Source organism: Sebastes umbrosus, chromosome 21, assembly GCF_015220745.1.
Source record: "Sebastes umbrosus isolate fSebUmb1 chromosome 21, fSebUmb1.pri, whole genome shotgun sequence".
NCBI lineage: Eukaryota > Metazoa > Chordata > Actinopteri > Perciformes > Sebastidae > Sebastes > Sebastes umbrosus.
Window position 1 is genome coordinate 12,235,264 of NC_051289.1, and position 27,697 is coordinate 12,262,960.

Below are 27,697 nucleotides of genomic sequence, written 5' to 3' on the forward strand. Positions count from 1 at the left end.
ATCATTGTCCTTTACTTAAAAACAGCTATTGTTAATATATCTGAACTATTAAAAAGAAGAACATTTCCAAAGCCACAGGGATAATCCATTTAAAGCTCAAAGAGCATTTACACTATTCCCATGAACCGCGTGCTAAGATCAACTCCCATAATGTTGGCTAGCTGCGTGCCCCGACATACTGTAGCTGATGGTGAGTGCATAGGCCATATGAATTCTATAAACCTTGTTCGTTTTGTTTCCCCAGATTCAAACCCAACCGGAAACCCAAAGTCTGGAGGGACACATTCCTGGTGGAGCGAGGGTAAACTGGGGTTCTTTATTCCCTTTCCACACCACAGGCACATCCATGTCATTGCAGAGCATTGTGTGTCACACAAAACCTGACAAAACATTTCAATGAACCCGAAATGCGCAACGACGTTCCCTGTTCCAGCAACACAGCCACTTTTCCCATTTATTTGTTATCTGACAGACATTTCCTGACCACAGTCGGCTTGGAAGGCGATGAGGGTGGAAAGGGGTTGAAATATTCAAAGTTGTTTGGTAAAGCTATAAAGCGGCTGGCAAATTATGACGGTTCACGCAAGAGGCGCTGACACATGTGTAACCAGGTCATTTGATCATTTACAAGAAAAACAAGCAGACTCTTTGTCTTCTGAAGGGGGCCGTGCACGTATCGAGCACACGATCGGGGCCCTAAAACCTGACTTAGCCTGCTGAGTTCGTGCACTGGAGGAGACAGACGGGAGATAGCTAGACACACGCAAAGTAAACAAAGGCCAGCCAGACTCGGGATGATGTTACCTGAGGAATGGCTGGAAGGCTCACACTCAATCCACTCACAGGACATGTCACCAGCTCCCCCAGTGTGGAATGCAGCAGCCACGCTGTAGCCAACGCTCGCCTGTTTCCCCCCAAGACTGTTTTCTTTGTAGTGCACGCGATCGCGTACAGCACATGCTCTCTCAGGTCTTTATTTAACCTCCGCCCTGCTGCCAGATATATGTTGCAGAAAATGATACCTCCAATCTGACAGCCCGCTTTTGTTCACTTAACGTGTTAAGCTGCGGTAATGCCAGGGGTACACTGACAGAAACCTGACAACTTTGAAAGAAATAATCCCATCAAGTTTCAAGTCTTTGCATGATACAGGTGTCCAAGAAAAAAAAGGTTACAATTAAAGGAAAGACGTAGGTAGACGTTGGCAGGAAAACACTGGTTGAGGCCAGATTGTGCTGGCACCATGTGTAATGATACTGTATATTACAGTATGTCACGTTCCTTGTTTTCCCCCACTATCATTTCCTCACAATCCCTATTTGTTTTCCCCAAATCGCTGGCTTGGCCCTCTCATCTCCTTTCCACTAATTTGCTCATTTGCAAACATCTGCAGACACCCATCCAAGAGTACAAAAGAGGCACTCGTTAGCTCGTGCTGCCGCGCATACAGATCAGTCTCCTGCTGGCGTATGTTTGTGCGACAGAAGAACTAGCTGGTCTACAGACCGCTGTGTATGAAATGAAAAGAGTGTAACCTTTGACATGTAGGGGCTTTAGCTCTTTTAATCCATTCCGCCATTAATCCACAGTGTTTATGAAGGCTGTCAACTTGTGCGCCTGTGTCTAAATGCTGAGATTAGCCTCCGCGGACCTTTCACTCTGTTACTCAGGCACAGATGTAGCAGCACACACACAGTAGCTTAATGTTTTTTTTGTACAGTTCTGTCTCCGCTCATGTGATGATCTACTATCCTCACATGAACTTACAGTACTGTTCCTCTGAGAAACGCTGACTGACAGCTGGGGCTGACTATGCTGTTAGAGAATCTAATAATCTACGTAATGCAGCCATCAGGGAGTGACATCGACAGCAACTGTTAGCTCTTTAATCGCCCTTGGCTAAAGGCTGGAGGCTACAGCCAGGCCAGTGTGTGAACATTGGCTTGTTTTCCCCTGGAGCAGAGCGCCAGACAGGATCGGACAAGACAACGGCTCTACTCTTGCAGGGCACAGGTTGTTCTGTGCTTCGTTGTCGCCGTCATTCTGTCTGTGGGCCGTGGGCAGCCAGGACATGTTGGCAGAGAGTTGGGGATAGAGCAGGGGGATATGGAGGTGGGGGGGTTGGCATGGCCTTAGCGGAGACTCAGCCAGGTCTTGTGGTAGTAGCGGAGGAGAACGGGGCATGGCAGTTGAACGCGATGCCAAGCCAAGGTCAAACAGCTTGGCCTGGAGCTGAGCGCTGGTGTGAGGCTGAGCTGAGCTCCATGCCCAGACCGTCTGGCACACACAGATGCTACATAACTTGACCATGACCATGAGACGCACACAGGACTGACCGTGACAGAAAGTAAAAAACAGGAAACAGTGACTTCAGCTCATTAAAGTTCAGTAACACTTTAATGGTTTCATGGTGTATTGACTCCCTGAATAAGACCGTTTGTTGATGCAGATTTGCTCTTAATTCTTGTGTTGTGCAGAAAGATCCTGAGGAAGAAGGAAGACTCAGTGACCACTCAGCACACCAACAGCCTTCCCAAGTACAAGAAGGTCAAAGAGACTTGCCAGCAGGCCGAATTCCAGACACCCTGCGAACAGCCTGGACAGGTAAAACAAACACACCCACGAGCAGATGAAAATGAGTTCCCCTGATATCCACTAAGGAGCGTTTCCCAGTAACAGTAATGAGTACCACCTCCATGTGACCTCCATGTTGCCTGTTGAGCTATTCCACAGAGCCAAAAGTGAAATAGCCATTTACAGTGCATCAGTTGGTTCATAATTGGACCCTTTTGCACTGTTTTGTGGTGCATTAATTTGTCTGTACTTCCCTTTCATCTGCGCCCATTAATTTCCTGGCAGACCAACAGCCAAGTGGTACAGTATGTGGCCTTGGAGCACACAGACCAGAACAATACAAATTGTTACAAGTTTCAGGTAGCGTTAAATGACATGCAGAGTTTCTGAAGGGCAAACTAATGCAATCCAGATCCAGTTTATGGCCACATAAATGTGCGTATGTAACAATCAGATATTAAAGACAGCGATGGAGCGATTCTAGCTGAGCTCAGCAGAGTGTGTTGGGTGAATGCATGTGAGATTGTGTGTGTGTGTGTGTGCACCTGTAATAGTATACAAAAAATGTGGAGAAGTGTCTTCTTGTAGCAGTAATCATTTACAGTGTACATCATAATATGTTGCTGCATAACATGAAGGATAAGGTTTGGTCCTAAGTGGCCCGTCTGGCATGATTTAACATGACCTCCCAGTGAGCAGCCTGAGAGCCAGTCGTGTGTGTCTTAGAAAATTACAGGGGAAATGGTACTTAGACACAGCAGGCAAGTGCTTTATCACTCCTCTTCATTTTGTTCTAATCTCTCTTTTTTCCAGCTCCCCTTCTTCCAATTTATTTTATGTCTTTAAATTAGGGCTGTCAATCGATTATTGTCCATGATTATTCGTGATTAATCGTTCAAAATGTACCTTAAAGGGAGATTTGTCAAGTATTTAATACTCTTATCAACATGGGTGTGGGCAAATATGATTGCTTTATGCAAGTGTATGTATATATTTATTATTGAAAATCAATTAACAACACAAAACAATCACAAACATTGTCCAGAAACCCTCACAGGTACTGCATTTAGCATTAAAAAAAAAATGCTCAAATCATAACATGGCAAACTGCAGCCCAACAGGCAACAACAGCTGTCAGTGTGTCAGTGTGCTGACTTGACTATGTCTTGCCCCAAACTGCATGTGATTATCATAAAGTGGATATGTCTGTAAAGAGGAGACTCGTGGGTACTTATTATTGTGTTAATGTTGACAGTCCTACTTTAAATGCCAACTCACCTCGCTGTCCTTGGCTCACACTGAAGCATTGTACTGATATAGTTAAAGAGGTCTTCAACAAGGACATTAAACCTCAGTCTTGAACCCAATTTAAGTTAGAATGAGTTTTGTTTTTGAAAAGCCTTAAAAGTTACTGCTTTTTGAATATGACCGCATGATCTTGACAGACCAGATTTTTTCTAAGAGCGAAGCCTCTGTTGTGTTTTTGTCGCAGAGCTGTTGCGGTCCTTTGGAATCGATCATGTGATAACGGTATGGGTTTGTTGTGGGCACACCAGATTTACTCATCAGGGACATGGAGAAATCTCTGTTAGTGTTTGTTTTTTTGGGGGTACATAACAGCGTGAGTGGCTTGCGGTACTTCCACTTACCGCTCATGTTTCATGGTCATCCATGTCTGGCTGGTCCTAACTAACCACTCCCCGTCCTCCTCCTCAGTTTCTCATCCATCTCTGCTGTCCTGCTGCAGTCGTACCGTTGGGCCTGAAAAGCACTCACAGGAGGGAGGGCGAGGGAGAAGGATAAAGAAAGACAGAGATTGTTTTCATCCCTGAGTGACAATACATCTCTCTCGCTCTCTCTCCCCCGCGTCTTGTCTAATGCTGATATAACAGCCCTGTTTGGCCTGCGAGCTCTTCGTCACCATATGAGCCTTCCAGAAGAAACCTGAGCTGCTTTATGGCCTTTTGTTTGGACGCTCGTTCCCACACTCACACCACTGATCATCGGCCCCGCGCTCTGCAGATGTGTCTCTTCCATTTATGCTAACCAGCGGCACTACTCACTTCCTTTCCTTGTGGGAATAAATGTTGAGAAAGACGCAGAAGATGCCGGCAAGTGCGTGCAAATGTATTGACACAATGACGCACTTGGCACGGACAAACCCAGTGTGAGAGTGATAGGGGTTTCCTCTTTATTTTCTAGACACCAGACAGACCCAGCTCATGTCATGTGGTCGTTCTGGTTTATCTTTCCCGCTGCTTTTGGATGTCATTCTTTCCCACAGGCTGAGATTTCCCGATATATCTGTCAGAAGTATGCGCTTCTCAAAGAGTTTCTAAAATCAAAACAGAGGCTTTTGTCTGAGATTAAGTTTTTCTTATTGTTAACGTTTATAATGCTTATTATTAGCTATGCCAGAGAATCTGTTCATTGTTAAAAGTAACTTGGAAATATCCAAAAGGCATACAGATCAAGGACACTTGATCACTTGAAATCCATGCTGAAATTAAGTTAGCGGAGAGAAAACTTGACAGAATTTCACGAGGGGATATTGTTTCTCAATGTTTATTTCCGCTGTGGTTGTTGTTGACAGAAATGGCATTGTGTGGAGGAGATCACAGGGAAGTGGAGGATACAGAAGTGCAAAGGTGGTTCGAAGGAAGGCTCCAGGAAGAGGGCCCGCAGCCTGAAGCCCCGAAGCAGTTACGACAACAGAGAGCGGGGCTGTGAATGTGGGGACGCTCTCCTCAAACCCTCCAGAATGGAACGCCGTTCCCACCGGCAGTTAGCCGCCTCATCAGGCCAGCGTGAGTTTACATGAATGCTTGACATCAGCACCAGCTCTTTCTCAACTTATAACATTGTGTCGATGTGTGTCTCTCAAAAACCATTTGGGGAAAAAGAAGTCTGCAAAGGCTCAAGCCTTCACTTCCTGTAACTGATTATTTATGCTCTAAGGGGACACATATGCACGGGAAAAGCAAACATCCCGCAACAAGTCCTGCAATTTGTTCTGTGGATGTTGTGCTGTTGGGATTGTGGTTATGAATGGTTTGATGCCCTCTAGTGTTGCTTAGAAAAGATGCAACTGTAGTGTGAACATAAGATGCACTCCAGAAATGTCCCCAAATGATACTTGACAGCAGAAACAGCCAGAGTTGGACACTGTGGTTGGATTCATCAGGAAAACTGTAATAAGGAGTTATTGTCAGTCAAATAAGGATAATAAATTAGTAAAAGTGGAGCATAAAAACATTGATTAACGCAAGTTTTTTTTTATTTTATAGGTTATCGGCCACGCTTTGTCCACACCCGGCAGACCCGGTCTCTGTCTGTGGAGTTTGAAGGTCAGATATACGACATTGACCTTCAAGCAGACGATCAGTCAGCTGTCCGCCGCCGCGTCATCTCAAAACGTCACTTCAACCCAGAGGACCCCGAGTTTCATATGGGCTCAGATGACGGTTCAGAGGAAATGCTGGCGGATGATACCAACGCTGTGGGATACCCCAACTCTATGAAAGTTACCCACAAGTAAGAAGGCAGCCCCCATTAAGCATGTATACACAGTATATCTATCAAAAGAGCAGTGTATGACCGGTTGTTCTGCATCTGTTTCAGGTGTTACATCTTGATGAATGACAGTGTCCATTGTGAAAGAGAAATCTACCAGTCCTCCAGAGCCTGGAAAGACCATAAGAGCTATGTGGACCAGGAGGTGAGTGTACCAAGCTCAGACCATAAGCCGGGCACACACAATTTTACCACTGGTGAAGGATTTGTCTTAATAGATAAAAGATAATTGATAGTATTTGTTGCATTTAATTCCAGATTGAAGCACTTCAAGACAAAATCAAAAACCTCCGGGAAGTAAGAGGCCACCTAAAGAGGAGGCGACCAGAGGAGTGCGACTGTGGAAAGAAGAGGTTAGTCATTTAAATATCACTTCAAGAATACTTTTTTCTCTTTCATGGCCTTATGCAAAACCCTATTGGAGTCCACGCCTAAAAACAGTTTTCTGCCTGGTCCTTAGTCTCTTTCTCTGTTTATAAAACCAGCTATTTTAGCAAAGGAGGCAGAAAAAGGGCAGAGAGATTGAAGAGCAGGAATGATCAACTCCATCCGTTTAAGTGAGTTTCTCTTCCCCTTTAATTATGGGTTTGCCTCCATTTAGTGTCACCCCTTTCCTTATTCATTAATACTGATTTGCAACTGATCGAGTGTGAACATCTTGTATCTCATGTTGCTGTTTCACTCTACATTATCTGCATGGTCACTGCATGTCCGGTTCAAACATAAAGCTCACCTTCATTTAGACGACCTTGTAGAGTCCAGCCCAGCATGTGTGTGTTTTAGATGTGTACTGTGATGTTTGTCATTCAGTGTTTGGTTCCTGAATGGAGTTTAAATGACAAAGCAGATGCATGGCCAGGGATCTATTTTATGTGTGTGTGTCTGGAAGTGATTGAGTCGCATGGAAAGATAGAATGACTCAACAGAGAGGGGGGAAATCAGTCAATCCCTCAAACACAGCGATCAACTTGCACCAGGAAACATTGGAAACAGATTTTTTTGCCAATACAAAGCAGCTGTTTTTTTTGCAGCGCCTGTTCTGTGTTCAGGCGGGGAGGAAGAGAGGGGACAGTGGCTACTAGAATGTCATCCCAGAGAAAATTGGACCTCGTAAGAGCTTAAACATGAGAGTAAACAGACTGTCATATCCTGGCAGCGGCGGTGCCTTCTGGAAGTCCCCTCCACCACTGTGGTTACTGGCATTAGAGAGGGTAGGGGCTGATGTCATCTTTGCATCAACGCTGTTTAGTAATTCTCTCACGTTTCTGCCCGCAGGGAGGCAGCGCAGGAAATAGACGGGAAGGCCCAGTTGTACAACGAGATCCGGAGAAGGAAGAAGGAAAGGAAGGAGAAGAAGCGGCAGAGGAAAGGAGACGACTGCAGCATGCCCGGCCTCACTTGCTTCACGCATAACAATGACCACTGGCAGACTGCTCCTATCTGGACATGTATGCATACTGACTTCCAGCTCCTCACAATGAAATGCACTTTAATACAGGAAGCTCCTAGTGCTTAGTTTACACTACACGACTTTCAAAGTCGTGAAATTGTTGTAATGTTCACACTACACAACATGCTGTCTTGTAATCGGGAGTCTTGAAGTCGTTGCTTTTTTCACACTGGTCACACACTACAAGATCTTTCACCAATGAGGTCTCCAAATAAGTTTTGTTATGAAAACACACGTGAGAAATACACGGTAAATGACGTGATACTATATGCGAGACACATTGCTGATATTGTTGTTGCCGGCACGTGTTCAACGCCGATTTGCCTCCGATCTGGGGCTTATGTCGGGGATCTCCAAAAACTGTCAGGGAGCGGAAAATCAAGGCTAATGTTGTGTTGTGTGAACTAACTATAAGTCTTCCTCACACTTGTTTAATCAAGAAAAAACATGTTTTATTAAGAAAAATGTTAGTTAGGTGTGGTTGAGTCAGTGTTATTACAATGTGATTACATTATGTGGCTCCAATGCAGCTACTGGAGGGAACATGCCTCGCCTAGATTTGACTACACTCACAATGAATCTTGATTACTCTCTAGTGGGCGGATTCTGCGCGTGCACCAGCTCCAACAACAACACCTACTGGTGCCTGAGAACCATCAACGAGACCCACAACACGCTGTTCTGCGAGTTCTCCACTGGCTTCCTGGAGTACTTTGACCTCAACAGTGACCCCTACCAGGTGGGTGAACATCTGTCCACAGTCATACAGCTGTGCTTCCTGTCCGTGTCTGTCTGCACATTAGTGGCGTTAAAACAAAAAAAAATTGTGTGATTGCTAAATTTCTGTTTGCCGTTCCTGTGCAGCTGACCAACGCGGTGTACACGGTGGATCGGGACGTGCTGAACTCTCTCCATGCCCAGCTGATGGAGATGAGGAGTTGTCAAGGTTACAAGCAGTGTAACCCTCGCCCAAAAGGCTTAGACACAGGTAAAAACACTCACTTTCAGCCTGTTTATTCTTCCCTTCCTACCGGTTCTAAAACGGTTGGATGTATGGACTTGGTTACACCGGGTTTAGTGGTAGTTGTTATGCCAACAATCAATGACTGAAACAGATTTGACGCACAGAAGAATTAGAGTTGGACCAGATGCTTAAATTTGAATGAGTTAAATGAACACTTAAAGCTTAAATAGTAGTATGCGTGATGTTTATGTTTCAGTCTAGTCTTCTGCTGTGTTTCGAGTCTGTTTCAGTCTCAGTGGTGTGTTTGCACATATCTGCATGCTGCATGTGTTTGGGGATGATCCACTCAGTGATGTATGCTGACATTTCAGGTGGAGGTCAAGGAATCGTCACTGCAATGTTGTCTTCATAATGACATACACATACACACACACACACACACACACACACTCAGACCTCTGTTTCTCAGCCCAGGACCTTCCACTCCGCTGGAATATTTTCCCCATTTACAGTACTGAGTTCTTGAATTATAGTGTTTTTCAGTGAAAGTAAGGCCGTGTCACAGTTCAACGTCCTGGCCATCGTCCCCGCTGTGACTCACCGAGTGTTAGAGATATTATTTGGAGGATGTTGTCATCACGGTAGTTGAGGCTGTCATTTTATTTGAGCCTGTCATGCATCGCTGCCATAATCAGCCGCAATGTATTTTTTTTACTACCACCACATGGTCCAAGCATCCGTACGGAGCAGACATCCCAGCGGCGGAGGTGGTTAATAAGTAATGCCGAGCCGTAGCGTTCGTGTGTGGCATGAGCTGGCTGCGCTGTTTACGTCCCGAGGATAAAAACTTAATGTCTGTAATTACCAGCTGGAGAGTGGAGCGCTGGAGCGGCCAAGCTACTCTGAGAAAACTTGATTGTGTTTCAGTGCTGGCATGGCGGACTTGTCAAGAACCGTGCCAACGCATGTCACGTAGCAGCCTAAAATCTCTTACTTGTACTGGCTGCCCTCACTCGGGCTGTGATGCCAGCTCCCCGAACCAATGAAATGGCTGTTGTGGTTCCATCAAGCGATGTTTTTGTTGGAGGACTAGATTATTAACTATCTGGTGAAATGGAGCTAGCAGCATCTATTGAAGGAGTGTGACTTGACCATCATGATCACCTGACTGGATAACCTTGTGTGTTTTTGCTTTGAAGGCGTTGAACTCTACACCTCACAAAACAAATCAGTCTCTCCATCCAGCCCAGTCGTACGACCTTTCAAACTTTTCATCCATTCAAATCCAAAATCTATTTTCTCCTCAGTCCTCCCCTCTTCCTTTTTGATCCAGTAATTGCATTTCTCCGTAGGGAGTAGCAGCTGTGCATGAAGAACATCTTCAGTGTGAATGATCTTATTTATTTCCCTCCCGTATCTCCCTGAATCAAAGCATTAACAATCGATTGCTTTTATTTTTCCGATCAGGAGGTAAAGATGGAGGAAGCTATGAGCCACACAGGTATCCACCTATTTTTGTTTCTCTTCAGTGGCTTTTTTTCCTTTAACACCTGCATGGGCCGAATTGCCTCATTCCCACTAATAACATCCATCCATGGAGTTTGCTGGCGTCTTAATCTGTGGCTGCATGCTGGGGACACGCTAACAAATCATAACAGATTATTTTTTTCTCATGAAAGCAGCTTCATTTGTTGTCACCTCTGTGCACACAATCTGTCTTCACTTTTATCTGCAGTTTTGCAGCTATTTGAACATATGAACAGATATTCTCTGCCGCAGATTTTCGCAGCTTTGCTTGAGAGTGCAATATTTACAGCAGTGTATAAATATAGACTCGTCCTTTTTAGCTATTGTTACGATAGCATGGCTAAATTACAACTGAGAAGTCGCATAGTGAGGTGCTGAATATGTGCTTCAACTTGAGACCCACCCGAGCATCAAGTGCACGTGAATGACAATGCATGATACTGTATCATCCCACCTCATGCATCACATTCTACATGAAACTTAAAGGAGTAGTTGGACATTTTGGGCAATGCGCTTTCTTGCAGAGAGTAAAAAGATCAATACCACTCTCATGTCTGTACGCTAAATAGAGTGCTTCCAGACGAGGGAACTAGTGCTAAAATGCTAACTCATTTCCGGGTTTTAGGACTCATTCCTGTAGCACACTAGATGAAGCTTCAGTCTAGCTTCAAAAACTACCATTTGGGATACTGTAGCTGTTTCATCCTGCTTCCAGTCTTTATGCTAAGCTAAGCTAACTGTCTTAACGGACAAGATATGAGAGTGGTATCGATCTTCTCATCTCACTCTCGGAAAGAACACAAATTTTCCAAAAATGTTGAACTATTCCTTTAATATCACCCTCCATGCCATCACATTAGCGTTCCAGCGTAGCATGACATCCAGGTGCCTCTCACATTCACTCATGGCCATTAGCTTAGTGGTAGAGTCGACACTTGAGTTGCCGTGACCTCTCTGTCCTCCCACTGACCTCTGCCCTTTTGACCTCTGTTTCTGGCACCTGCTTACCAGGCAACAGCAGCATCGAAAGCGGTCAAAGAGGAGACCAAGCCTCTCCTTCCTGTAAGTCCCTAAAGCCTACTGTACGTCCAACCATCTCCGTTATGTAGCTGCAAGTAGTTACAAGAAAGCTGATCTCACATGGAAAGCAAACCTAAAGTGGCACTGATGCTTCTTTTCCTCAGCTTTTACTTTGCAGATATCAAACTGAGCCCTTTTGCTGCAATTTCCTTTTATTTGCCTCTTTTTTCTAATAGTATTTTGAATTCCTTTATTATTACCATTCAGCAGCAAGCTCATTTTCTTATCATTTTTTCCCCTGAGCATCTTCTTTTGTTGATCACCTTTTTGTTTCCTCTGCTGTTAAATTCTTTTATTCCAGGTTGCCTGACTTTGCATTTCAACCCAGTGCAGGCCTTTCATTAACTATGCCATTCCATTTTTTTTTTTTATGTGCAGCTCAGTATGTTAGTATACTATGACGGATCATTTAATATTTTTCTTTTCAGTCTTTTCGGCATGTGTTTGCACTACTCATGGCTTGAGCTTAGTGTGGGTGCTGTGTTTATCTAGTTTATCTAATGCTGCTTTGAAGTGTGTGTATATGTGTGTGCGTGTGTGATGCTTGGGGCCTCAACCCCCATGGAGCTGACAGCTTTAGTGAGAGCTGGAGGCTGGGCATGACTGCATGGTGTCTGAGTAAACTTGAAAAGAGCTCCCTGTTCTTTCTCCTGCAGCTCCTCACAGTCTTCTGTTTCTTTTCTGTCTGGCAGCACACAGCCAATATGGGACGGACGACAGGGTTAAGCTGCCCAACTTGACAGACGAGGAGGTGAACTGGCAGGGACTGGAGGATCTGTATAGCATAAACGAAAGCCTTTATGAATTTAGGCCCGACTGCAGCCCCAGCCCGGACAACTGGGTCAACTTCCAGAAGGATGTAGATAATATGTTTGCACTGCGACACGTTTTTAACAAATTCAACCGAACCCTTGACGACTCCACCCTGCCAGAGCTGGGCTCCGGGGCCGGGGGTGGAGGCCTCGAAGAGGGCAGCGGAGAAGAGCTGGCCTCAGCCAGCGACGTCTGGCCGGGCCTGGCCGCGGAGGCTCGCCTCGCCACCCCCGCCCCCAGCAAAACGCCATCAGCACCACCCACACCCTGGCCCACGCCGGAGAGGAAATCTGTCAACGACCTTCCCGAGAGGCTTATAAACAGACTTGCGATGTCGGCATCACCGGTGACGTTAATACCATCAGGTCCGAGAGGAGACGGGATCTTCCAGAGCGACACGTGGGCGCAGCAGCTGGAGGAGATAGAAGGAGGGATGTTTAGCGGGAACGGACTGACGGAGCTGGAGACTCGACACGACAACCTGCTGCGTACTCACAACAGCCTGCAGGCCCAGCTGGAGCCCGGCCCGGGACACGGAGAGGCAACCAGCCCTCACGGTCTCGGCCTGGACCTCGAAGAAGAGGAGGACATTTTCCAGGCCCAAGGCTACCTCCCTTTCTCCCCACAGACGTTGAGGCCCAAGGTGCAGGCCAGCACCACCGGGAGCCCCCCCACCACACAGACTAGCACCTCACAGAGTGTCGGGTTGGTACTAAAAGCGCTGCCTCAGTCAGCGCTGCCCCTCACCTTGGACTACGAGGGCAGCGGCTCTCTGCCTCTACCCTCCAATCAGACCCTCTGAGGCAGACGCATGCACCAGCCAGTGCTGGTCGCCATAGAGACACAGTGATTGGGAGATGAGCTTGCCCAAGAGCAACGGCGATTGATGCCACCTCAGTCAGTCAGAGTTGTATAATGAGTATTAAATTTATTGTTTATTTTTTTACAGGTGCCTACATTTATTAGTAAACAGTGTTATGTTTTTTTTTTTTTCAAATATATATTTAGAAAAGAAAAAGCCTTAATGCAGCTAAACTTAAGTGTTGGGATTAAAAATAATGAAATCCATACGGATAACACCATTGATGTTTTTAATATATGTTTTTATGAAAAACAAGTGTGAGTGGTGAAACCATTTCAACATCTGAATGAATAGTTAGCATTAGTCAGCTTTAGGTACGCTCCAGTCTTTAACCAACCTATTAATCAGTCACAGGACGCTTCATCACAACACTCACCACATAGATAAAAGGTTCAATTTGACCCCAAATGCACTTTTGAACTTTTCCACATGATGACCCTGGATATGAAATGTATGTCCATTTGTATAATTAGATTTTATGAACTGATTATTTCTACTGACTACTCTTAAAAACTAAGACTGGCTTGTCACTTCTGAAAAAGTTACAGACTCAACATAAATACACATCTGTTTAAAAATAGTTAAATGTGCTAAATGGGAACAATTTTAGCATTTGTTTTACTTCCTTACCGTATGGCATTAATAGTATCAGAAAGTTTAGACAATCATGGGACCGTTAACTAATATACTGACAGCTTGAGCTCACCATTTACTGAGTAGTTGCACGTTTTGTCACTATTCACAGCATTTTAAGTAAACTTATCCTTACTAATCACAATCACCACCAGGGGGTTAGAACAAGTTCATTGTGTAACTTTGTCTTTTGGAAATGTCACCGATTCCTCATGTGGTGTAGAGCTTTTGAAAATCCTGAGTAATAGTGTTGCACATGGCCAATTCATGTCGAATGTCACCGTGTTAGTCCCTTAAAGCAGGTTATGACAGCACACTCTGTTACAGCTTTATCTTTGACAGTATAGTCAGTAAAATACTCTGCAAACATTGCATAAGGTATTCCAGTGTTTAACCTTTCTGCCTGTAGTTCATCGATTGTACCTTTCTGGTTAGAAACTGGTGCTGATGCTGTCCTTTTCTTTCTCGACAGTTGTGTGTACAAGTGTTTGAACAACTCTGGTTTCAGGAAAGCCATGAAGCTGTTATGAAATAAACCCTTTCAACCTTCGTCGACGTCTCAGCCGTAAGTGTTGTCCCACCACATAATACACTCGACGTATGGCAAGCCGATTTAACATTTAATCGAACCACACTCCTATTTGTAATTATGTTTTAGATATCCATAATAGCATTTAGTCAGAATGGCATTTAAAGATATCCTCAATAACATTCTTACTAGTAGAAATTTTATTTCAAGATATCTACAACTTTGATTGTACTAGTCAAAACTAAATTTAAGATATCTTTAAATCCTTCAAAAGTAGCCATTTTAATATTTAATAGATTGGATATGTATTGAAGATTCAATTCTTCATAGTCAAAAAGAATATTTCAGATATCCACAACGATGATCATTCTGGATATCAAAAAAATGCAATTGTGGATATCTGTAATTGAAAGCCCAAAACACATGAATGGCAAAAGTAGGGATGCACCGATACTGACTCAAATAGCTTGATCGGATATCGGTGACAATGGGGCCGATCGATTCAACTCCATTTTATGTTTATTTACTATATACATTATATACTGGCATTTTAATTCCTGTTTAAATTTTGACCAATTACTTGCTGAGTTAAAAATGCCAAAACTTGAATTTGAATACCTGTTAATTTTGAAGATTTTCCACCAAGTTGTTGGTTCAATTTATATCTATGTATTAAGTAGTCACATTTTTCTTTACAAAATTAGGAAAACAATCAAAGTCTGATGTTGCCTTACACAAATAAATGATCCCAGTCACTTCCATACAATTAAACACTGTCGGTATCGGGACCAAAAAAGTCAGATGGGTGCATCCCTCGGCAGAAGTGATGTCATTTGTCTTAGGAAGAATGATGTCGTCGATATCTGAAATGTTCATTTTGACTTGGAAGAATTGAATTACAGATGTCTGCAATATATACTGTACATCCTGTCTAGCTATTAAATGTTAAAACGGCTTGCTATACATGACATAAAACTTTGCAATAATTCAATCAGCCAGTCAATTTTTTTTCGTTTTTTAATGACAAATATCAAGTATTCAAGGCATTTGTAAACCAAGTGTTCACAAACATCAATTAGACTTCTGCTCCTGAGGAACAAAAGCGTTAAGAGCTCGACTTTCAGATTACAGCTTCCGTTCTGTCCAAGAAATAATTCACTTTCAGGAAAATGTGTTAAAGCCAATCTACAGGCAACCTGAAGTCGTCTGTGTCAGCAGTAGCCCCGGCGTTTGAACAGCAGGACACTGAATACCAAGTAGGAGGTTTACAGTACAATAGGCAGACATCCCTGCATTTACTGTGTCTAAGAATGATGATTCTCTACCCTTCTCTCTATAGAGTCACTAAATAAAAGCTTAACACAGTTTGCAAAGATCAGTAAGTATAAGAGGACAATTTCAATCTATTTGGTAACACTACATAAAAACCATCATTTATAAATGGTAAATTGATAGTTTTATAGTGATTAGTAATGCTCTAATTAGTTATTATAACAGTTTATTGTTGAACATATAACATTTTATATATTATATTAAGTATTTGTTAATGATTACCAAATGATTTGAAACTTTTAAGAAATTGTTTGTAAATCATCTATAAGCATTACATAGACAGATATTTGTAACACTTAATAACTGGTTTGTAAACCGTCCATAAACATTATTTGGATGCTATTAGAAAGTTGCAACTGATGATTATAATACATTGTTAAATGGTTAATAAATACTTTGTAACGCATCTATAAACATTATTTAGATAGTTAATACTTTGTCAGTTAATAATTGGTTAAATAATGTTTATAGATGATTTACAAACAATTTCTTAAAGGTTTACAAATCATTTGGTAATCACTAACAAATATTTAATATAATATATAAAATGTTATGATGTATGCAACAGTAAACTGGAAATAAATACTTTACTATTGTAATCAGAATGTATGTATGTAACTGTTAGTGTCTTTAACAATATATAATTTATAAACTGATAAAGGATAAAATTATGAGTTATTAATAATGCTATAATTACTGTTATTTAACAGTTTGTTGCACACAATATTTTATATACTATATTAAGGATTTGTAAAACAGCTATAAACATTACATCGACATTTGTAACACTGATGATTATAATAAATGTTAAATGGTTAATAAATACTTTGTAAAGCATCTATAAACATTGTTTACTTACTATCATTACAAATATCTACAGTATGTAATGTTTATAGATGTTTTACAATTTCTTAAAGGTTTACAAATCATTTGGTGATCATTAAATACCTAATATAGTATAAAGTGTTAATAAATACTTTACTAATGTAATCAGAATTAATTGTTATCGTCTCTTAGCAGATATGATACAATATATAATTTATAAACCAATTATAAAATAACAAATTATAGCATTACTAATAATTAGTAAACTATAATTTCATTGTTTGTTAACAGTAAAATAACTATTAACTAAGTTTAATTAACTATCAATTTACCATTAATAAATGATGGTTATTATAAAGTCGAATAAATAATTGTAAGATGACTCAGCGAGGATCACGTTTGGCTTTCCAGTCACAGAAGCAGAGGACCTGATCAATAATCCTACATTGGTATTCCTCTTTTGAGGCGGTGACGAATACGGAGCACTAGAGGAAGAGTAGAGAATCATTACAGATGGAGAGAAGGGCATTCTGTGCAGCATAACTTAAAGCATTTAAATTAACTCAACTGTGTCGTCCTCTTGACAGAAAAAGAAATACATTGCAATAACCCAACTCCCTCCCCACATGATGAACTCAACCCTTCTCATGTGAATAATACTGTTCAGGCACCGCGAGACAAATCCACCGTTTTGTAGTTTTTTTTGTAGCTTTACGTCTTATTTTTTTCATTTTAACTACAATGTCATGGGTTAGTTCATAAATATGCTTCTAACTATGTGTGAGCTGTATAATACGCTTCATTTGCTTTGTCAATATTTACACGATGATCACTTATGAATATGTAATTTGAGGTACTAAGTCACGATAATAATAAAATTAGTCACTGCCGTTACCACTTGATAATCTTTACCTGGCAGAATATCACCAATCTTGGCCTAAAATGTTAACTTTTAAAATGTATTCACTGCATCAGATTCTCCATTACTTTTGCAAAACTTTTAATAACAAAGTCAAACTGATCAGAATATAATATACAATAACTTTATTAGATTTATCTTACATTCCCCCTCAGAAAAACCTGAACAAAGCTGTTTTTTTAAACACGTTACCACCTCTTCTTGTCCTACTCAAAGGGAGGTAAATCCATAAGATAATTAAGAAAAGAACATGAGACCAAAGTAAAAGTAAAGTAGATGATTCTAGTAAAACATGGCATCGGTTATATTGAATGTTGTAGACTTCCCCACCAAGTTAGCGGAGCAAAGTTTCAATACTCACATGACCTGCAGAAGGTGTATCTTTGGGAATCTGGAGTGCTAAATTCAGTGCAGTGATCAAGTTTAACAATTAACCTTTTAGCCAAGACTTTCATCGTACAGTAGGTCTGACAAACAGCAACATTCACTGGCCTTCACACAATCATCTCTCTGTCCACTAGAGGGCCTTAAACACCAAGGAACGGAATAATCCACATCAGATTACTCTCGCTGATAAAAGGGAATTCATAGTTTTACATGCTTGCTGCACTACTTTCTTAAAAGCCTAGATACTACTAGATAACTACTATGTACATCTGATGACCATTAGGATGGAGAAGCCATTATAATATAAAGCCAAAATGATGCATCTTTTCATTTGTTGCAATAGATTAGATACAAACCATTTTTACTTTGTGTTTAAAAGTGGGTCAAATTTGTTGCACATTCTTTAAAACTCTCCAGTTACAAGTACAATCACATCTTTTTTGGACATACAGTAGCTTCAGCACATGGTCAGAGATGAGATACCTTTTCTTATTCCTTTCTCCTGTTTGCCGTGTGGCTAATTATTACACATTGTAATAACGAAGTAGTGTGATGATGTTGTAATTAAATATAGATTTCATAGAAGTCGTTAAACACTACCGTTGGTGCTCGTCGGCTTTAAGCTACATGGTTACCTTGCCAAGGCGAGGAGCTTCGTCCAATGGGCGCAAAGACTCCGTGACAACTGTTCCCAAAACGCAGAAGCTGAGGGCAACAAAGCAGAGTATTATCGCTCGACTGAGAGGACAGTGATTGGCTTTTTCGGTAGCTAGCATTTACCCTGGTGGCTAGCTTTCTATACTGGACTGGCCGAGGCAGCCTGAGAGGCACTGTTACGAAAAAGGAAGAGGAGAGAGGATTAAAAAAATCCCACTTCTGTCAATTCTTAAGATCCAAACAACAGCAGAAAAGAGAGAGGTTTGCTGATATGTTTACAGCTCGGACTGTAAGAGAAGAATGGGATTATGAATGAGCCGACGTAAGTATGAATCGAGCGGCGAAGAAGAACAGATGTAGAATACAGAGGGAGCTGTACAATACTGAGGAGGGAGGAGCTGTACATAGGATCTTGCATAGTACAGGTTTGTCAGTTGTGCTTTAGAGGCTGTGTTGATGATGACTCATCTGTCTGTACAGAGATTTTAATGCCCTGTCCTTTAACAGTAGCACCATGTGATGTCTTTACATCATCCGAAACCTTCACGTGGAGGTCGGACCTTCTGTGTGGATGCGGTGTGTGGCTGCAGCTGATGATATACTCGGAGTAAAAGAACATCCGTCAGTCTCCTGTTATTATAAATAACAATGAGCAGCCCTTTAAATATGGTGGGCGCACCTGTGTCTCTTTGCCCGTCAGTCCTACAGCAGCTGTGGAGCCCCGCCTGGCGTCTGATTGGTGTAAAGCAGACACTGTGTGGTGCTGAGACACAAACAGGAAGGCACGTGTCACGATGGACCCCTGGAGGGAGGCTTGAAGTGCTCTCAGACACGGGCGGAGCCTCTGTGGTGATGCGGCAATAGGATGGGCGGTGTTATTGCTTTGAGAGCGTTGCCGGGGCAGCTGAGGCTGCTGTGGCCGCGGTTGAGCAGCAGGGCGGCGGGTGGGTCGGGCCGCGGCGGGATGAACACGGGGCAGGAGCGGGTGCGAGCGTGGCTTTTGTGGCCTCCGGCGTGGCAGATGAGCTCGCTGACCGTGCCCAGCGGAGGCAGGTGCTGGCGCCAGCGCTCGGCTCGGTCCTCCTTGTGCTTGATCGAATACCAGGTGAGGAAGATGAAGATGAAGCCGACGAACTTGAGGCTGGCGGCGAGGCCGAAGTAGACGAAGCGGAACGAGGTGACGTCGTACTCCCAGCAGGAGCCGTGCACTCCGCAGTCCTGCTGCCACAGCATGCAGGTGGTGTCGATCACAGCACCAAAGTAGATGGGCGTTGGGATGTAGGCTGAGGGAGGAGAAAGATGTTGTGATTAATAACTTCATCTGGTAAACAAAACCGTCACTGAGTCCCAATTTAACACAACTACATACTAATACTCAGCCAGTTTTGACTATATAACATTAATGTGTTATACTATTTACGAGACCAGTTTTGGTCTCGTAATTTGTTGGCGTAGCTCAATTGGAATAAGGTGATGTCATGCCATGAACCAATCAGAGTTTGGCTTCAGCTAATACTTATGTTGCCAGCACGGTCAATGAAATTTGATCAAACCACACAGTCCTGAAAAAAAGATTTGTTTTGCTTTATTGCTCATTTAGTCATAAAAATGTAATTTTATAGAGAAATACTTGGGATTTGAACCACTTTTTAAGGGGCTTTAAGTATAAACCCCAAAATACGCATACTGATGATTTCAGTGTGCTGTTGATGTACACGATTGCATCACAAAGCAAATGGAAAACGTGGTTAGTTTCAAATCCAATTCTTTAAAAAGGTGCGTTTGTGAAGTTTTTAGGCAGTTTGATTGACATCTACCAGCGCATATATTGTATGATTTCCTGTTAGTAAAACCCCGTAAAAGTACATTAACTAAATTATGACTATTTGTAGAGTACATATTGTATACAATTAGTATGTTATGGAATTGGAATAATTCAATACTTGAATGTAGGATGACTATTGTAAAACCATCATTCTACCACTTGGTGGCACCATTTCACACAGATTAGAAGCAGGTTTGATCCCCTCATGTAAATCAGTGGAAGTGGAGGAAATATTAGAAACACCTTTCAAAATAATTAATCCAACTATGGCCTCAAATATTAAATATCTTAGTGTTGAATCAGCAAGAACCTTATAGGACCTTTTTTAAGACCCACCTCTAGTTTTACCTGTCTAAATGTCATAGTAGAGTAGTAGGTCATAAAAATGTCGAAAATATTTCGTAATATAGTATCCCATAAAAAGAACTTCATAAAATAAGTAATAGTATAAAATGTCATAAAAATGTGATGTAAATGTCATAGTACAGTTCATTTGTGTGTCATAAAAAAGCCCTAGTATATTATGTGAAAAGTCATAGGCCCTATTTCAATGAGGAGAAATAGGTGTGTCCTACTCCACTTTTGCTAGTGAAGCGTCACATAATCTGGACGCAAACTAAAGCGCAAGGGGCAGTATTTAGTCTCTTAACTAATCATAGGTGCGTTTTGGGCGTAGCAGGAATTAGACCAATCAGAGTTTCATCTCCCATTCCCTTGAAAAGGTCAGGTGTGCCTGCATTGGGAGCATTGCTATTTAAAACGCGGATTCGGCAAATTGGAGAAGCAAGCTGTTTTCTGCTGAGGAAACAAATCTTCTAGTGCGCGAGCAGATGTACTGTATGTGGTGCTTGGCTGGTGGACCCTCTGGCTTTTTTTTTTTTATTTTTCAACATACTACACTATGACTTTTGAAAAATTTAAACATACTATAGTATGACTTTTTTAAATTTTTTTGAAATACTACACTATGACGTTTTTTTAGTTTTTTTAGGTTTTCGACAAAATATACTATGACTTTTTTTCTACATACAATTCTATGATTTTCTTAAATTTTTTGAAATACTATACTATGACTTTTTTTTTTATAAAATTTTCGACATACTATATGACTTGAAAATTTCAACATACTATACTATGACTTTTCATGACATTTTCGACATAATATACTATGATTTTTTTATGAAATTTGTTTGACATACCATACTATGACATTTTATAACATACTATACTATGACTTTTTATAACATACTATACCATGACTTTTTATAATGACATTTTTGACGTTCTATAATATGACTTTTTTTATGAAATTTTCGACAGACTATACATGACTTTTTTTCAATACGTTTTCGAAACACTATACTATGACTTTTTTTACATTAAATTTTCGACATACTATACGTGACTTTTTTTTATGAAATTTTCGACATACTATATTAGGACTTTTTTTTTTAAATAAGTCATAGTATAGTATGGCGAAAAAAGCCATAGTATAGTATGTCGAAAAAATTTCATAGTATAGTGTGTCATAACAATTTCATAAAAAAGTAATTTAAAACAGTCATAATATAATATATCATAAAAAAATCCCATGATATATTTTATAAAAGATGTCATAAAAAATGTCATATTATAGTATGTCGTAAAAAATGAGAAAGTATTTTAGGTCATAAAAAATGTCATTGTGGTGATTTAGAATTTGAATGTCAACGTTAGGAATCAAGGGGCAGTAAGGGCAGTGCTAACTAACCCTGAAGGCTTTTATACACCTATCCACACAAAACTTTACAGAAGTCCACTACGGTGCTGCATTCCTGCTTGCTCTAAAATTGTAGGGTGTACATTTTGAACTGCTCAGGTGGGCATTTAGATGGTTGGATGGATAGATAGACGTAGATAAATTACACCCGTTTTGCTTTCTGAAAACCCGATTCACAAGGTCACATAGTGTGTGGTTCTAATATGTTTAACATTCATATATTCAGGAACTTACCAAGAGTTCGGAGCAAGACAAACTGCATCCCAAGAGCAAAAGGCCTCTCCTGTTCATCAACAGACCTGAGAAAGAAGAAACAGCATGTAAATGATTCAAATTCACTATATCCAAATAAAAGAAAAAACAACTTTCCATCTATTATTTGTCTGCTGATCACCAGCTGTAACTGTAATCCCCCCTCTCAATCCTGCTCTGTGACAATGATCGGCAGAAGCAGCCCCTTACCTGAGTGTGACGATGATGGCGGAGGGCTGGGCACAGGCGGTGATGAGAGTGACGATGAAGAGGAAGATGAGGAAAGGGATGAGGGTGTTGCAGGTGCGGTCGCACTTCCCTGACACGGCGTAACCGTTCTCGTTCAGGTAGGTTTTAACGATGACCAGCTGGAGCTGATTGACCTGGCCGCCGGAGGATGGAGTGATGACCTGTCGGCTCTGCACACAGCCGCAATCTGTGTAGTTCCTAATCTGTAGGTCAGAAACAACAAGTAAATCCCGCTATCCACTCAGATGCTCTCTTTTTAATCTGAAGCCAATTCCATTAACAGACTACTGATCTTGCAGCTGCGTTGAAAAATGTAAATTTAGACACATAAACATAGACAGACTGTGTGGCACCAGCAATGTGGCGCAATCTAGCCATTTCCTTTCCTCATGCTGTTATAACTTCCTATCTGACATTGTTGTGGAGTCTGACCCTTCCTGTACTTTCAGAGCCATGGGAGGAGAATGTACAGAGTACAGGTCTTTGTGTGGTCATTATGATTAGTGTGTCCATTCTATGAAATCATTTTCATCACTCCTTGTTTATTCTACTGGATGTTTAAATGGCTACATAACAATTATTTCTGAAACAAGAAAACAATGAAGCTATGGGGGAAGCTTACCCCGCCGCTTTCATTGCCCACAGTGCTGCATCCAGCCAGACAGGGGTTGAAATAGGTAATGCCATCGGAGCCGCAGACCGGAGCGTACTCATGGATCCTGCAGCCACAGTTCACGTTGCAACTGCCCGTCAGGTTCCTGTGGGTCATCGTAAGGGTCGGACTGCGCGGAGGGACACAGTAAAAATTTGTTAAGATTGGATAACGTTAAAATACATTGATAAGGATTTATTCTTTTTTAATTCTCGCTTTTGGAGGTGCTGAGTCAGCAGGGGCCGGAGGCAGAGGACTTGGCCATTCAACTATCTGTAGGAGCATATATTTATTTTCTACACATTAATGTATCTAGGTTAGTCTCAGTGCAGGCTCTCTTACAAATGTGGCCCTGCTGGGATAGCAGCACACCATTTAGCTCCAGAAAAAATAATGGTACTATATGTCGCATTTTAGACCACATTTCCCATAAAACCAAATGCTTCCTGCTGCAAAGAGGATAATACTTCTTATCCCCACTCTCCTTCCCTGCATGGTATCACTCCATAAACTTTTGTTTCAGCAGGAAACAAACAGCCATTAAAAAAAAATCATAAATGCTGTGTATTATTTGCAAAGTAAGAATAATTTCTGTTCAGTGAAGTGATTCAATTCAACAGTAAAACAGGGAGTGTTTCATATGAAGCAAAATGTAGCATCAACGCGGAAAGAGGCTTCTCAACAATGTCTACTGTAGTCTCTGTCTCTGTTGCACATAATTCTTTTAATCTCGCCCTTCATGAGCCTGTGTGATGATAGAAGGACAGAGACAAGGGGGTGAGGAAGTGACACCTCCAGTGACTCAGTGTGGGAACAGTCGTTGGACTTTGGCTCTGTCTAAACTGGGAGCAGTGAAGCGAGTCCTGGGTTTTCTCTGGGAAGCTTCGCTCTGAGCCCTGCGGAACAGCCGGCGACGAATCCTAACAACACAGCGGCCTCGGAGTGACGCTCTAGCACACACACATTCACAAAACCAACACTGACAATGCACATCTCTCTGAAAGTTTGTATTTTGGATCATGTGTTTAAGATGCCAAACGGGGAAACATTAATTATTTTATGCTGCTTCTTAAAATCAGTGGACCATCATTTTTCACAAGACAATAAAGTCATACTCATTTGTATATTGGTTGTCACAGGGGAAGCACATTTGGGCCGGTCCTGACATAACAGTGTCACATTCCAGACACTGTGTGTGAGGGAGAGAGAGAGAGAGTGTGTGTGTGTGCGTGTGTGCGTGTGTGTTTGCATGCATGTACAAAAAAAGGCATCAGCCCTGCTGGAGTCACAGCCTCACTGCACCGATTGCACATGTCCTTTTTTTTTCAGACTAAACCCCGGCCCTCGCTGAACCCTCCAGATGTTGTGTCGCTGTGTGCCGGCTGCGCTGCATAAAAACCCAAACAGATAGCCAAGAGAGTGAGTGGCTTAATGTGGTTTAGTGCTGCAGACACTGAACAAGGAGAATGAAGGCAAACAAATTCTGAGTTGTGAAGGTTTATCAAGATGCTTCGTGACAGAGGACACAAAGGTGTGTCATTGGACAGCTTTATTTTACATAATGTACGTCAAAGATGACTACACATTAGCTTTTCATTAAGCATACAGGCCTGACTCATAATCATGCGATGCTTTTGCAGATATTCAAGAATATTGCATAACGTGATCTCTCGGCTCTGAAAAGGTTGAGGACCTTTGGAGTTTGTCGTGTCAGCGGGGGAGAGCTCCGTCTAGACTAGTGTGTGAGTACAGACAAGTGGCACAAAGGGTGGGCTTGGGCTAAACATTCCTCATGTGGGTGCTACCGGTGACTGGTGACCGGTGCTGTTCATAATGAAGAGCCCCTACCGGCTCACACGTCTTGTTGACCCCTCTATAAACACCGGCTTAAACAAAGACTACTGTTATTAATGGGTCAGCTATGGGGCTTTAAAGGGCCCACTGACTATTTGGCAAATAATCACTATGATTAACTTAGTTATGTGAAAAGTAAATTTCACAGAGGTTTAGTAGTTTCACCTCTGTGTGTTCAGTGAACTTCTGAGATGATGCAGTTGGCTGGTCGTATACAGCCTACAAAGGCAACCAGGTCAAAGTCTTTTTTTTATATATCTAATACTTCTGACTATATGCTCTGGACCTCTGTCCTCCAGGAGATTCACCTCTCTATCAATTCAATTCAGTCCAAAGAGGGTTATTGGCATGGTAAACATACATTTAAATTACCAAAGCAACTGTGAACTAAAAACAAACATCTTGTCCTCTCTAAGTTACATGGTGGAGAGGAAGTCGTGTTGCTCAGACTCTATCGGTTTGGCAATGCCTGGCAGCTGCTTGACATCCTCCTGTGTATCAATTTTTTGTCATATTGTCTATGTTGTATTTTAAATTACCAAAGCAACTGTGAACTAAAAACAAACATCTTGTCCTCTCTAAGTTACATGGTGGAGAGGAAGTCGTGTTGCTCAGACTCTATCGGTTTGGCAATGCCTGGCAGCTGCTTGACATCCTCCTGTGTATCAATTTTTTGTCATATTGTCTATGTTGTATTTTCATTATGTTGTTACTCTGTACACACGACATCTATTGCACGTCTGCACGTCCTGGAAGAGGGACCCCTCCTCTGTTGCTCTTCCTAAGGTTTCTTCCATTTTAACCCTGTTAAAAGGTTTTTTTTGGGGAGTTTTTCCTCATCCGATGAGAGGGTCGTACCGTAAAGGACAGAGGGTGTCGTATCCTGTACAGATTGTAAAGCCCCCTGAGGCAAATTTGTAATTTGTGATATTGGGCTATACAAATTAAATAGAATTGAAAAAAAGATATGCTTGCACAACAAAATTTTTAATTTTTTTAAATGTTCCTTTTTGGTACATGCATGATAGTTAGCAGCATACAGTATGATGAGATGGGATACAGTAAATATGTAATAGATTTGTATGTCTTTTGCATCATCCAAGGTCACTCCGTACATGGTGCCCCTATGCCTCTGTATGAGTGTGTTCATGTGTGCCAACAAGACGTCCGCTTTGTATTTCTGTCTGCAGGGGCTGACACATCGGATGATTGTTTTGTTAACTGCTGATGTGGTGTCGAGAGGCGGCTTCAGAAATAGAGGTGGCAGAGTGATTCAACGGAGCCACGCGAGCAGATGCCAGTGTTGCTAATTAATCATTTGCATGGGAGCCGTGACATCATCCCAGCACCTTCCTACAGTATGTGTGTATTTCAGATATAACTTCATATGCAGACCTTTTTTTTTTTTTTAAATAAGCACTTTAGAAACAAATGGCTCCGCAAGTAGCACATACATAAAATGATTCATACTGCATATAGTCAGGGAAAATTAGCTTACAAAGCAAGTACATTTGTCCTTACCCAGTGGTGTAAGGTATGTTGATGCCTCCTAAATTGATGCTCTCGCAACCCACTATGAAGAGTGTGGAGAAGCAGAGCAGAGACACACCGCTGCAGATCATGGCCAGCTTGGCTGACTCTCTGGCGCCGAGCTTCAGCTTCTTGATGATGTAGCCCCCCAGCACGATGCCCACCCCGGCACTGGGTACAATGATCACACCTGGGAGAGAGATCAGGGAAAAGAAGAGCGGGTGATAAGGGGAGAAAAAAAACTTCAGAAGTGTTGAAAAATGGCACAGAAATAGAGCAGTTAATTTATGTCAAGAAAAAATGTTAACACTGAATAATTACTGTAAAGCATGACTGACTCAGTGCAATAAGCATCTGATCTACAGTGTTTAAATCAGGCGCACTAACATGAATAATGTGAACATGTCCTGCTTAATATGAAAGATTGTATGGTGTCTTGTTAGACACAGTTGCTTGAAAAAGAAACATCACTCTCAATGTGACTTCCCCCATTAAACCAAGAATAAATAAGTTCAAAGAAAAGGGAAAAAAAGGGATCAGAATAGGTTTTGCTGTATCAATGTGACCAGGCTACACTGTGGGCTACCCGTGAGTCATTTCAGACTGTGGCTGCACAGAGCACGTGCTCTCTGTCCACTAGAGCTGGTCTAATTGACAGCATGAAGAAAGGCAAAGCAGGCTGCTGGCAGGATGGACCGGGTGAAAAGTGTCACATCGTGCAGGAGTAAAGGCCCGGGGAGGCTGCACATGGCAGCCCTCGAGCCCAGCTACAGGCACTCGCGACAGGGTAACGAGCAAGAAGGGGTCAGTCAGCGGGGGCGGAGGGTCGTCAAAGACAGAGGATCAGCAGAAAAGTGATCCAAGTACACAGAAATGTCATCTGGCTTCTCCCTTTCTGGATGTATTTGTGTGTTGCAGAGATAGAAAATGTGTCTCTTTGAGCACGTTCAGTGAGAGCTAGGCAACAGACAGCTGTGGCATAACATTATCCTGTAAGTGCATGTTTATGCGCTAAAACCTTGTGCTTTCTGCAGGATTAAACATGTACACAGCCAAACCAGATATCATATCACAGTGACATATGGCACACAAACTATGCTGTGGAGGTATTAAATGCTACACGAATGATTTACACATATTTTATCTGGATTAACAGTCATTTGATAAATGCGTCCATGTCAGTGCTAAACTATTGTAGAGATCCTACATCAAAGAAGCCGTGAATCTCACGGAAAATCTTTGTGCTGCTTACAATTGTCAACTGTAGCTTGAAAAATGTCTTGGACACACAGAAGAAATAAGAGAAAAATAAGAAGAATGGAAAATGCATATTTAAAAAGGAGCAGTGGGTGAGATTGAGAGAGGCACCAAAGTGGGAAAAAAAAGTCAGAGAGCAGCAACAGCAGCAGCACGGGGGAAACTGCAGCTGAAGGAGGCGTGTGTGATATGTT

At 42.0% G+C, this 27,697-nt stretch overlaps 2 protein-coding genes across 9 annotated transcripts in view; one reads left to right on the plus strand and one right to left on the minus strand.

Moving 5' to 3' along the window:
* Positions 1-14,026, plus strand: part of sulf1 (sulfatase 1) — a 96,638-nt gene extending 82,612 nt beyond the window's left edge. For 5 of the 8 annotated variants that reach the window (XM_037756922.1, XM_037756921.1, XM_037756923.1 and 2 more), the window contains 11 exons: positions 245-301; positions 2,478-2,604; positions 5,168-5,381; positions 5,862-6,108; positions 6,196-6,292; positions 6,406-6,500; positions 6,633-6,704; positions 7,423-7,595; positions 8,194-8,336; positions 8,462-8,585; positions 11,861-14,026. In XM_037756922.1, coding sequence (XP_037612850.1) covers positions 245-301; positions 2,478-2,604; positions 5,168-5,381; positions 5,862-6,108; positions 6,196-6,292; positions 6,406-6,500; positions 6,633-6,704; positions 7,423-7,595; positions 8,194-8,336; positions 8,462-8,585; positions 11,861-12,783 — 2,272 coding nt within the window. In that variant the 3' untranslated portion in view covers positions 12,784-14,026. Of the gene's footprint in view, positions 1-244; positions 302-2,477; positions 2,605-5,167; positions 5,382-5,861; positions 6,109-6,195; positions 6,293-6,405; positions 6,501-6,632; positions 6,705-7,422; positions 7,596-8,193; positions 8,337-8,461; positions 8,586-10,028; positions 10,063-11,099; positions 11,151-11,860 lie in introns of all 8 variants that reach the window. The other 3 variants (XM_037756927.1, XM_037756928.1, XM_037756926.1) reach the window with 3 other exon arrangements.
* Positions 14,027-16,460: 2,434 nt separating this feature from the next.
* LOC119480657 (solute carrier organic anion transporter family member 5A1) overlaps positions 16,461-27,697 on the minus strand; it is a 43,055-nt gene continuing 31,818 nt past the window's right edge. The window contains exons 6-10 of the mRNA XM_037757145.1: positions 26,238-26,436; positions 22,833-22,992; positions 22,172-22,413; positions 21,944-22,008; positions 16,461-19,408 (exon numbers count right to left, since the gene is read on the minus strand). Coding sequence (XP_037613073.1) covers positions 18,951-19,408; positions 21,944-22,008; positions 22,172-22,413; positions 22,833-22,992; positions 26,238-26,436 — 1,124 coding nt within the window. The 3' untranslated portion in view covers positions 16,461-18,950. The remainder of the gene's footprint in view (positions 19,409-21,943; positions 22,009-22,171; positions 22,414-22,832; positions 22,993-26,237; positions 26,437-27,697) is intronic.